Source organism: Cornus florida, unplaced genomic scaffold (assembly GCF_030987335.1).
Source record: "Cornus florida cultivar Cherokee Brave unplaced genomic scaffold, ASM3098733v1 CherokeeBrave_3.0.0_Hap2_Chr05, whole genome shotgun sequence".
Taxonomy (NCBI): Eukaryota; Viridiplantae; Streptophyta; class Magnoliopsida; order Cornales; family Cornaceae; genus Cornus; species Cornus florida.
The window spans coordinates 97,324,741-97,336,074 of record NW_026775575.1 but is presented as its reverse complement, the minus strand read 5'-3'; the positions used below and the strand labels follow the sequence as shown (position 1 = coordinate 97,336,074).

Sequence of the window (11,334 nt, the reverse complement as noted above, 5' to 3'; positions counted from 1 at the left end):
AGGATCCTAACTGATCACAGGGGCAAAGCCTCATTCGGTATTCTAGTAGCTATTCTCTCTATTTGCAGTTTAATAAAACTCTCATTTGTAATCTAAATTTCTTTAAAATAAACCAATGAAGTCCATAATGAAGATCTTTCTATAGATAGTGGTGGTATCTACTCCTAGGCGCTCTGGTTGAATCATACCGACTTACTTCAACTTTGACTCCCCCAATATTGCTGTAGAAGACACCTACTCATTTTGCAAAAGCTAAAAAATGTGAAAACAGAGAGTTTTTTTTTGTGTCTGTATGTAACAATTACAGTAATTATTGTCAAGTGTCATGTATGTTTGTAAGACTAAAACAGCAGCGTTCCAATTCTGGCTTGATGCCTTCAAAGATTTGTTGAGCCTACCGTCACCAAGCACTCATCTACGTAAAGTCCAGACAAAGAAAAGAGGTGTCCACCTATGCACCCACCATTCAGAGAGAATCTAAAACAATTATTAGAAGCACCTTGGACAATAATTCCTATCTGCTCTCAAAAGAATCTTGTTCTTTCTTGTTGTTTTTCTTTCATCTTTGCTTTGACAATTTTGATACAGGGACATTTCATAAAGATATCAAACTTGGGTTTGAAGATACGAGTGGCACACAATGTCTGTGGGTCTCTTGTGATCTTTGTTTTCAAGAATGATATGATTGTAGTGGATCCTCAGCCAATTAATTCTCTTGTTTCTTTCTAGTTCTCAGTTTCTCGTCTCCCAAACATATTAACCCTGGCTTCATTGAGCTCTTGATGTCGTCAGTACACAAGCAAGCATGAAAAGAAAAGTGTAGCATATTCTCCATACAGCTTCTAATCTGAACGCAACAATTAATTAGTTCTTGGCAATTAAATTAACTGTGTATTCAACTTTTATTAAGAAATTAAATCAAGGATTTGAGTTTTGGATGTATATATAGAATCAGGAGCAATGAGTGATGGGTTATTTTGGGCTCATAAACTTGTCCCAATCTGATCAATTTTAATGTCTCGTCATTTTTGGGATATAATTAATGGTAGACATCAAACTTATGTGGAGTCACTGTATAAGCTTTATTCATATTAATTTATTGGGACACCTTCATCATGATTAATGTCTATTTGCATACATATCAACTTTTGACAAGTAGCATGATAAAATTTGGAATTGATTGATTCCAAAATATTCATTGTTTAGGGGATATAAAGAAGACAATGATAGAATTTAGGAATCAAAGGTGAAGTAAAAAGGAGAATGTTGATTGAAATTCCATTTCTTAACCATGAACACAGTTCTTTTAGGTTCTGTATAATGTATAAGGTATAAGTAGGCTTCAAATGAGAAACCATTTCTTTCTGTAACATGTAAAAGCAAGTATCAACCATTTTGATTTTTGTTGTGTACTTTTGACCAATACACATTTGTGAACCATGGTATGACCTGAAGCCAGGTTTTTTTATTTTTTGTTAAACAGGGTAGTATACATGCTCTTGTAAAAAAAAACATAGTGATACACTAGAATTATATGTAGTAAAAAAACATCTTGGTCCACATCTGATGCTAGACACTGTGCATTATTATTGTGATTTATTACAACGGTCAATGCTACTTATCGTGAAGTTGTTATTGACAATAACATTTGTGGTACACTAAATGATTTGTCAAATTCAATTATTGTAGATTACCCACAACTGGGCTTTCTATTACCCTAAGTTCCTTCTTTTTTTGAACCGCTCAGATCCTCAATGGCACCTCTCTCTCCATTACCACCAAGAATTGTCACTGGGAACCACTGCCACAACATGCATAAAGTAGTCTCCCCATTTTTTTTCATTTGGAAAGCGGAAATGATTGAATAAAGCAAACGCCCCTGTTACTCTTGGTAACAACAAATGCACAAAGGTTTGTGTGTGTATATTTTTTTGTATGCTCTTATATTGGTTGAGTTCCTTTAGACTTTATATAATGAATTTATGTTTTTGTCTATCAAAAAGAACAGGGGAACAAAGAAAGGAAGATAAGGCATGGGTTATGGATGGAGGTTGTATTATGGAAGTTATGAATGGATGAATGTCACTATTAACCTCTCTTGCAAATTTTTAGGTTTATATTTATTTAGCAAAATTTAACTTCACTGAGATTGAAGTATGATCATAATATGATCAATGTAAAGTACGTCTCTTCTTTTTTTCTTTTCAATGCATAATATGATCAATGTATAGTATGATCATATATATATATATATATATATATATATATATATATATATGATGGTAACCTTTATGTAGTAGTGTATCTCTCAAGTAAGATGTTCGAAGTGACTTTATGTCATCTCTGTTAGTCAAGTTTACCAGATGCTTTTGGTGATGTTCTGATATAATTGACAATATTCTGCCAAATATTCTATGTAGTTTATTCTCAGTACATTCCAATCAAAGTGGTATCATTAATTGTTATTCTTATCATGATTTGAATTAGTTGAAAATAGTTTCTGGAATTTAAGATTATGTTGCCTATTCATCATCAATGTTCTTATTCTTATCCATCAATCTTACACCATTTGCAATTAACCAGCATTCACTGTAGAATAGAAAATCGTCTTTGTAGGTTTAAATTCATTCAATCAAAATCAATTAATGCGTATAATATTAGATGAGCACTCAATGCTTTTTTATTCCCACGGAATCAAACTGATACGCCCAGCGACTTGGGTGCTATATATGTCACGACCTTGACTCCCTATCCTCATTACTTTCTTCTCCTTTAAAAAGGATCTCTATCTCTCTCACATGTCATTTCACATATATTTAATCATCTAACCATCATCAAATACACAAACAACACTCCACAAAAGAGGTACACAAAGCATACTTTTTTATAAATTAGGAACAATTGGAATATAATGTGTTCTTAGTAAGAAAAAAAAGGAAGGGGAAGATGACTGGTCCAAATTTTTACTAATAAATTTCAAAATAGAAGGTCGAGAGTTCAAATTTATGTAAGAACAAAGTGTAAGTGTGTTTCTTGTCTCAATATATATATATATATATATATAAAAGGGGATCAAGATCTTATTTGCTGCTAAACGAGAAAGGATGGGGTATAAAACAAAAACATGATGCCTAGTTATAAAAATGATGATGTGGCAAAATTTTTGATCATTGAACTGATGGTCGGAGATGTTTGCAGAAAAATATACTCAGAGATGATTCAAATCCATTGTTCTCACCCAATCAAAACTTTGAATTGTTTCCTCCAACCTGATTAAATTATTAGAACCGTCTATTCCACCTGGTTTTAATCCAAATAATACTTTTTAGTTAAAAATATAATTACTCTTAATAAATGTAAATGAGATTATGCTAAAAGTTGAAAAAAGAAAAAGAAAAAAAAACAATAGACAAAATCACTAGTTATTTTTAGAATTTAAAAGCAAAAGCATTCTTTTGGTAGAGTAGGTTGCCTCTTTTCATCTTTTTATAGCTGATAACATTGGAAACCCATATTAGGGCACTCAGAATTGAGAGGTTATGCAGGACCACAACATTACTGCCCATTTTTTTTATTTACAATTCCCTCCATTTTCAAGTATGTTAACCCTTCAGACCTTTATGATACCTTTCACATGACCCACCCACCAATCAAATTAGCCAAGATTTGGTATATGCAGAGAAAAAAAAAATTCAAAGAGAAACCATTATTCTTATTATTCCTTCTCTTTTTCTTTTGATCTTCTCCTTTTCTTCATTCCACATTATCAATTGGGACTCCGACACACTGACAAGTCTAAGATTCTGAAATTTATGAAGAAAACAAAACTCAAAAGGAGGAATTTGTGGGTTCTAAAAAATTGTAGAGCTGAACAATGAGCATCTTCAAAAGAGGGGTGATATTTGGACATTTATATGAAAGTGACTGATTCATGTCACGCAACATATACATAGATGTTTTGTTACTCCTCTTAACTCTCCCTTGTATGTTTTCCCCAAAACAAACATATACATAGGTTTTTCCCTCATGAAAGTGACTGTGCTTTCTTTCTCACTTTGGTTTGCAACATATACACAGGTGTAATCTTGAAAATTCTTACACCCATTTATTATTATAAAAATGATAAAATAAAACAAATATATAAATATATTAATAGCAATCCTTGGTGTGAATTCTGACCAAATTATCAATATTGACATAAATAGTGGTACGTGTGATGACACCTAACTAATCGAGTGTCTCACATAGCTGTAGATCTCACCACAACAATAGTGTCGTCAATTTTATATTATTCTCTCTATTTACATCTGCAGCATAAAACCAACTCAGTAACATTTTTGGGAGTCTCCACCAGAGAATTGTACAAAGCTCTTTTACTAAAAAAATCACACTATGATTGCACCTTTGCATTATCATCACGCACTACAGATCCACCACCAAATTCTCTCTTCCTTTATTGGCGGTTACAAAAGCCACCTTTTACTTCTCCCTCAAAAACAAACACCTCCTCACGAAACCCATGCACTCGCAACATTATTAATCTTGTCCGTTTCTCATCTTCCTATAAGAAGAGAAGAGAAGAAACTCACACCAATAAGTTGCAACTCAAAAAACAAAAAAAAAATGTCTGTAACAACTTCAAGATTGGAAGAGAACCCATTAGAGAACATGCCTCCTAAGCCACCCTCAACTCCAATTGTGGCACAGAAATGGCTTCTAGAGCTAAGAAGGCAAAGGGGGATAGCAATTCCTTTGATAGCCATGAATTTGACATGGTTTGCCAAGATCGCCATCACGACCATGTTTCTAGGCCGGCTTGGAGGGCTGCAATTGGCCGGTGGCACTCTAGGCTTCACCTTTGCGAATGTCACCGGCTTTTCAGTCTTGATTGGACTCTGTGGCGCCATGGAACCAATATGTGGTCAGGCTTATGGAGCCAAAAATTTTAGACTCCTTCACAAAACCCTTGTCATGTCAACCTTTTTGTTACTACTAACAACACTGCCTGTTTCTTTCTTGTGGCTTAATGTTGACAAGATCCTTATTCATTTTGGCCAACAAGAAGACATTTCAATGGTTGCAAAGAAATATCTTTTCTATCTTCTACCAGATTTGGTAGTCACTTCATTCCTATGTCCTCTCAAAGCCTATTTGAGCTCACAAAGGTTGACAATCCCTATCATGCTGAGCTCGGGAATCGCGGCCGTTCTCCACATACCCATCAACATCTTGCTCATGAAAGCCAAAGGTATCGAGGGGGTTTCGATGGCACTATGGATTTCTGATGCCATAGTTGTGATTCTCCTCATCTTGTATGTGTTGATATCGGAAAATAGCAAGGGAGGCAGGTGGAAGGAAGGAGGGTGGCGGGAACAAGGAGTTCCAGACTGGATCAGATTGCTCAAGCTTTGTGGCCCTTGTTGCCTCACCACCTGCCTCGAATGGTGGTGCATAGAGATCTTGGTCTTGCTAACAGGGCGGCTCACGAATGCCAAACAGGCTGTGGGAGTTTTAGCCATTGTGCTCAACTTCGACTACTTGCTCTACTCTCTTATGCTTTCACTAGCTACGTGTGCATCCATTCGCGTGTCGAATGAGCTGGGAGCAAACCAGGTTGGCTCTGCTTACGAGTCGGCGTATGTGTCTTTGGCTGTGAGCATGGTTTCAGGCTTCATCGGTGGCTTGGTGATGGTAGCAGCCAGAGGTCCTTGGGGTTATCTGTATAGCCATGACAAGGGGATTATAAGAGGGGTGAAGAAGATGATGCTGCTGATGGCTTTGGTGGAGGTGGTGAATTTCCCACTGGCGGTTTGTGGAGGAATAGTCCGCGGCACAGCCAGGCCTTGGTTGGCCATGTATGCCAATCTCAGCGGGTACTACTTGCTGGCTTTGCCTTTGGGTGTGATTTTAGCTTTCAAGATCCATCTCGGGCTCAGTGGACTGTTGACAGGGTTCTTGGTTGGAATGGTTGCTTGCTTAGTTCTGCTGCTGGTGTTTGTTGTAAGGATTGATTGGGTTGAAGAAGCTGCTAATGCACAAATACTTGCCAGTAGCGCGGAGGAGGTTGCTAAGGACGATGACGATCGTAATAACTCGGTAACAGGCGAGAGCACTGCAGTAATGAAAAGGATGACAAAATCAGAGCTGCACCCCAATGGTGTTGCATAACCAAAGTTCACTGGTGTAGCATCGCTGACATTACATGTTTTTGTGCCTGTGACATATGTAATTATGGGAGGGATTTTTTTTTACCACCAATCAATTATATCATACCAGCTCTTGATATATTGCTGCGATCAATTAAGCTCATTTCAAAATGTCAAATGTATTATATCTTGTCTGACTAAACAATGAAGCAACCTAGCAAAAAAGCCAGTAAGAACAACATTACAATGGAGAAGTCAGTTCCACCAATTGCCTTGAAAACAAGTACCACAGACTCCAGTGTTTCCGGTTTGTAAAACTGAAGATACTGTCATAAAACAAGAAATCAATTCTAACACATACACAACAGCTGCCGCTGACAACCTAAAGCAAATGCCAACTTCCATTTCCTGCGGAGATTTGTGTGGATGCACAAATTATACAACTTGCACTTCTCACAACTTAATCACAGCATTTGCGCTTCATTTCACTCGAGGAGTTACACCAATAAGGACACTAAAAACTGGAGAAGCTATTAATCCTCAACAAATCCAGCTTCAGAAATCAAAGATTTGAGCTCTTTGGCTTTCTCATCATTGAAGCCAAAGGAAGACATTATTTTGTGACCTGGCGATTCCTTTTCTGACCACACACCAAGAAGAAGATGAGTTGTCGTAATTTCCCCACCTTCACCTGCATTTCACATGTTAAAAAATAAGAGAATTTTTGTTTTTGGCACAGCAGTTAACAAAAATGACTCAAACAAAGAATCGTTTTTTTCCTTTTCAAAATTTTTCTGAACATCTTTTTGTTGATTTCTTGGGGAAGGGGAGGTTTGAATTTTGAATCACTTACTTTGGTGTAAACAGATGGGAAGTGGATACCATCCATGTATACCAGTAGTATATAAAAATTTCTTATGACCAACAGACCTGTGGCCTAGCGGTACCAAGCCCCTACTTCCCAAGGAGAGATTAGGGGTTCAAACCTCAGTGAAGGCATGTGTATGTGAGTTCCAACTAGGAGGAAAAAAAAAAAAAAAAATTTCTTGTGAAATGCAGAGCTCTCTAATAATGCAGAGCAATGGCAAAAAATTCTCCGAGAGTGGAGTGCTTGTACATATTTTACATTTTCAAGGAACTACTTTGACATGAAAAATATACTTTCAGAAGTTGAAGGGATGCATCAAACATCCCCATGCCACAAAATGTTGAAATAGTAACATAAAAAGTACCACAATCCCAATAAAAAAATTGAAATAACCAAAATGCAAAGGTAAATCAGAACAATCCCGAAAGAATAATGGATCCCCACTTTTATTTATTTATTATTTTAAACACAGGAAAGATTTAGCGTTATCTCAATGATTATTTTTTGCAAGTAAGAATATAATCATATTAAGTTGCCAAAGAGGATAATCCTTGTTCACAACTTATACAAAAGCCGAAAGCTAATATGAATCCCTACCCGCACCTCTGTGGGGGGGGGGGGGGGGGGGGGGGGGGGAGGACAGCTTCCAGAGAAAAATAGATCCCTTTAGAATTTACACAAATAAAAAAAATAAAAAAGTACTATTTCAAGAAAACCAAAATTTGGGTTGTTTATCATTTCTAGGGGTGAAGCCAATTTCCTCTCGAGTAATGTCGGACTGGAACCCTAAGTTTTGATAAAGAGTAGTGCAAGGCCCTTTATCTAGATCTAGAGGGGCAGTGAATAGGCCACGATAGGTTAATTAACGGATTTTAAATAAATTTTAAATTTAAACTAAATTAACAGTAATTTAATAAATCTAGTTAATCAGAAGGAACATAGATCATATTTTCCATCATTTTCATCAAGCATGTAAGATATAAAACGTAATAGAAAGCAATCACATACTGATTTGTATGTAATATAATCCAGGTAGATCAAATTAATATGAGAAAGAAGTACTATAACTAGTTAACAGTTTTTCAAAACCTAAAAATCACTAATTGCCTAGTGACATAGACTGATTGCAAACTCCCCACTTGGGTCTCCAGGTGTCCGTCTGCTCCGTCAACAGATTCGCTCCTCACAAAGATCTGCTTCTCCACAAGCACTTTGATCTCCTCAGTTAATCATCTAGGCCTCTTATGGTGTGAAACTACATGTTTGGTGCTGAATTCTTTGTAGGCTCACAAACAATAGATAGTCAACACCCGCAGCACATCCTCAACAAGGTAGACGCAATGATGAATATGAAAGAAACAAAAGTATGGCAAAGAATTACTAGAATGCACTCTCAAGTCACTATTAGTATTATGTCCCAGGTATGCTCAGAGAAAACGATAATATATTTGTTTTGTTTTTCCGAATACAAGAGGTCTTTGTATAGAGTTCAGAATCATAAAACAATTAAGATTTTAGGAGATTTTATTTAAAAATGAAACCGATTTCCGCATATCTCGATCCATCAATCCAAGTCTGGATTGACTAACACCAGGCCAGTGGTTTATGACCGATCCCTCGATAGATTAAGTGCCCTATCCTTCACCAGATAGGATTTTAATTTGAATCAGTTTCCAACTTTTCACACCTAATTTGTTTTCAACAATAGCATACCAATAACAACACAAATCGTGGGCTCATTGGGTGGGTAACTATGTATGCCATCAATGGACACCAAAAGCTGTTGGACACATATGCAAGCTTTCAGCACCATAATCCAACTGCACTACCTTCCATAATGAACTTCAACTCAAACTTCATGACCTAATCCATCCTTGCCAGAATTTCAAAAAATAATAAAAGAAATCAGGACAAGTAACTACAGGACAAACAATTCATTCCAACAGCTTCGGTGTCACAACAATTCACATGACTGGACCATAAGTACACAGACCAGCATAAACTATTTTTCTCCAGAACTAGAGCTAGTCATCTCAGCCAACCTGATTGAATTAGCAAATTTACGGGAACTCACCAGATTTCAGCTTCTCATCAACAGCCCAATCAAGGGCCCTTTGAGCTGCTTCAGTTAAAGGAGGATGCTCAGGACTGAAAAAGTACATGTCAGCTTTTCCAAGTAATTTGATAGCCTCTTCACGCACCTTGAAAAGTGTAATTCCATTTGCGCGCAAAAACTTTGAAGCCAGATTAGTTCCTGGCAACAAAACAAAAAGAAGGTAGAAGAGTAAGGATTGCTCTGATGCATAATTACCATAATCCGTAACATTTCAGAACAAGATTTGCTTCAATGCATAATTACCGCGTAATAAAAACATAAATGTGTCAGTAATCAGGGACTTAGCAGAACTTTCAAATATGAAAACAATTGCAGATCTTATTCAAAGAGTTAAAGACAACATTTTGATGTAAACATATCAAGTGTTATTAGTTTGATGCAGAAAGATGTCCATTGCTTCCTCCTGCTTGTTTGCTTAGGAATAAATCATAGAATTGATGAGAGAAATAGAATTGAAAATTTCAATGTAAATACTGTAGGAAATTGGCCTTGATAGAATTAACCATGGCAAGAAGTTTAGATCCATAACACTCGATATCTTTCCTTTTTTATTTTTTATTATTGTTTGCTGCTTTTGAGTTGAGAATCAATTGTAGAACAGTCCAAGTGTGGATATTTAGCACCTATTTCTGAATTTTTAAATCTTTTATTGCCATTGTTTATTTCTATACTTTTCAGAACCTAGAACCTACAGCTTTTAATTTTCCCTGGACGCAAAGCGGGTCTCATGTCTTGAATGATTTAAAGAGAAAAATTCAATTGCAGAGCATCATAACAACAAAGTGATACCAATGAAAACCTCAAAACTTCATCTTTGGCACCCATGATCCCGAACTCCACAATTCGTACTAGATTAAACACAGTGGTCAGCACTTACTAATCCGGTGAGGGTTCATTCTCATGACGAAAATAAGCACTAGCAATCGCTTTTCTCAAAGTGCCAAAGGGTAAGTTACTTTTCTATATTCTTCAATTTTGTGCATTTATCTTAAATAGTCCAAACAAAAATGTGCCATTTATATTTTCCCTTATTTAGGCCATTACCAAGCATGAGTCAATACACGTGTAAATATAGGGTGATTGCTGAGATGGAGCAAAAATAAATATATAACTAAATAAAAATAACCAATGAAATGGGGGAACAATACAAACCTTCAATCAAGATTCCCATGAGAAGAGCTTCAGTACCAGTAGTTGAGTACTTGAGCTTCCTTGCTTCTAATTCAGCCATAGCATATGACTTTATCGCCTTCGAAGACCATCTAAATTTCAGTCACCCAATTCAAATATCTCAATCCCGATAAAAAAAAAACTACACCAAATCAAACCAATTCAACATTATTATAAAATTCAATAGAATTATACAACCCTTCAACACAAAACTCACTTTGGAACTTCCTCAATAGTAGATACCCTCTCTGGTTTTCTGCAATAACAAATCACAAACTGAAAATTCCCAGATACAATCATACATATATATATACGCAAAAAATATATGGATATAGACATAAACATACGTAATTGGGAGGCTGAACAATACTTTGGCAGTGATGGGTCGACATATTGGCATCTGGGTTCTGAGATTGGAGGACTGAAGCGAGAGCTTGGCAGTGCCCAGCCATGGACTCGGAGACAGAGATGTAAAAGAAGGCTTGAGTGGAGTACAATCAGATTGTAAAGCTCGGGTTTGTGTTGTTTTAGAGAGAGAAAGTGTAGTAGTAGTAGTAGCGGCCATTCCCTGAGATAGCAGTGGCCGGGTGAGGAAAATTCAGGAGGCTTTGGATTAGGAGAGGAGGAGAAGAAAGGAGACATGTAAACGTCGCCGTTACCAGCTAGTTGAATGGGCTTTCTGTTGAATGGAGGTGGACCCATCCCAATGTGGAATTGGGTAAAAGCCCAAAAACCCCAATTCCAAGCGGAATGATGGAATTATATTGTTGTTGCTCATTGGGCTGTTCTAGACATATTTAGTAACCCCAATTCCAAGCCCAAGAGCCCCAATTCCAAAACATTCCTAATCTGAATTTCAAGCTCCTAAGAGGACTTGAACTCCTCGATCTTTTAATTTAAAGATGAAAAAATATGATTATGCTACAAGGCCCTTAATTTGAACTGTTTATTCGACAAGGCATATTGGAACTCCGAATGTGCCATTGTAGTGCTTTCCTCTGTTCAATAATAATCTGATTATAAGGTCATTGTGC

General features: G+C 36.6%; 2 protein-coding genes and 1 long non-coding RNA gene across 3 annotated transcripts; 2 read left to right on the top strand and 1 right to left on the bottom strand.

Moving 5' to 3' along the window:
* The first annotated feature begins 1,701 nt into the window (after positions 1-1,701).
* LOC132310384 (uncharacterized) lies at positions 1,702-2,340 on the top strand. The gene is made up of 2 exons (XR_009482599.1): positions 1,702-1,911; positions 2,009-2,340. It is a non-coding gene; the product is annotated as an uncharacterized LOC132310384 (long non-coding RNA).
* Positions 2,341-4,467: 2,127 nt separating this feature from the next.
* LOC132307819 (protein DETOXIFICATION 56) lies at positions 4,468-6,207 on the top strand. The gene has a single exon (XM_059805691.1). It carries the CDS (start codon positions 4,624-4,626, stop codon positions 6,166-6,168), a length of 1,545 nt encoding a protein of 514 aa, XP_059661674.1. The 5' UTR covers positions 4,468-4,623; the 3' UTR covers positions 6,169-6,207.
* Positions 6,208-6,287: 80 nt separating this feature from the next.
* On the bottom strand, positions 6,288-10,936 carry LOC132307820 (ATP-dependent Clp protease ATP-binding subunit CLPT2, chloroplastic-like). The gene is made up of 5 exons (XM_059805692.1): positions 10,648-10,936; positions 10,518-10,556; positions 10,283-10,392; positions 9,089-9,268; positions 6,288-6,837 (listed from the first exon to the last, which is right to left on the bottom strand). Exons 1-5 carry the CDS (start codon positions 10,863-10,865, stop codon positions 6,680-6,682), a joined length of 705 nt encoding a protein of 234 aa, XP_059661675.1. The 5' UTR covers positions 10,866-10,936; the 3' UTR covers positions 6,288-6,679.
* Positions 10,937-11,334: the final 398 nt, after the last annotated feature.

Bases quoted from the DNA above. Each gene is read 5' to 3' on its own strand.
- LOC132307820 (XM_059805692.1), bottom strand. From the start codon at position 10,865: ATGGCCGCTACTACTACTACTACACTTTCTCTCTCTAAAACAACACAA. The intron at 9,269-10,282 runs GTTTGTATTGTT...TTTTGTTGCCAG, and splicing joins CATGGGAATCTTGATTGAAG to GAACTAATCTGGCTTCAAAG. The intron at 6,838-9,088 runs GTGAGTTCCCGT...TGTGAAATGCAG, and splicing joins TGATGAGAAGCTGAAATCTG to GTGAAGGTGGGGAAATTACG.
- LOC132307819 (XM_059805691.1), top strand. From the start codon at position 4,624: ATGTCTGTAACAACTTCAAGATTGGAAGAGAACCCATTAGAGAACATG.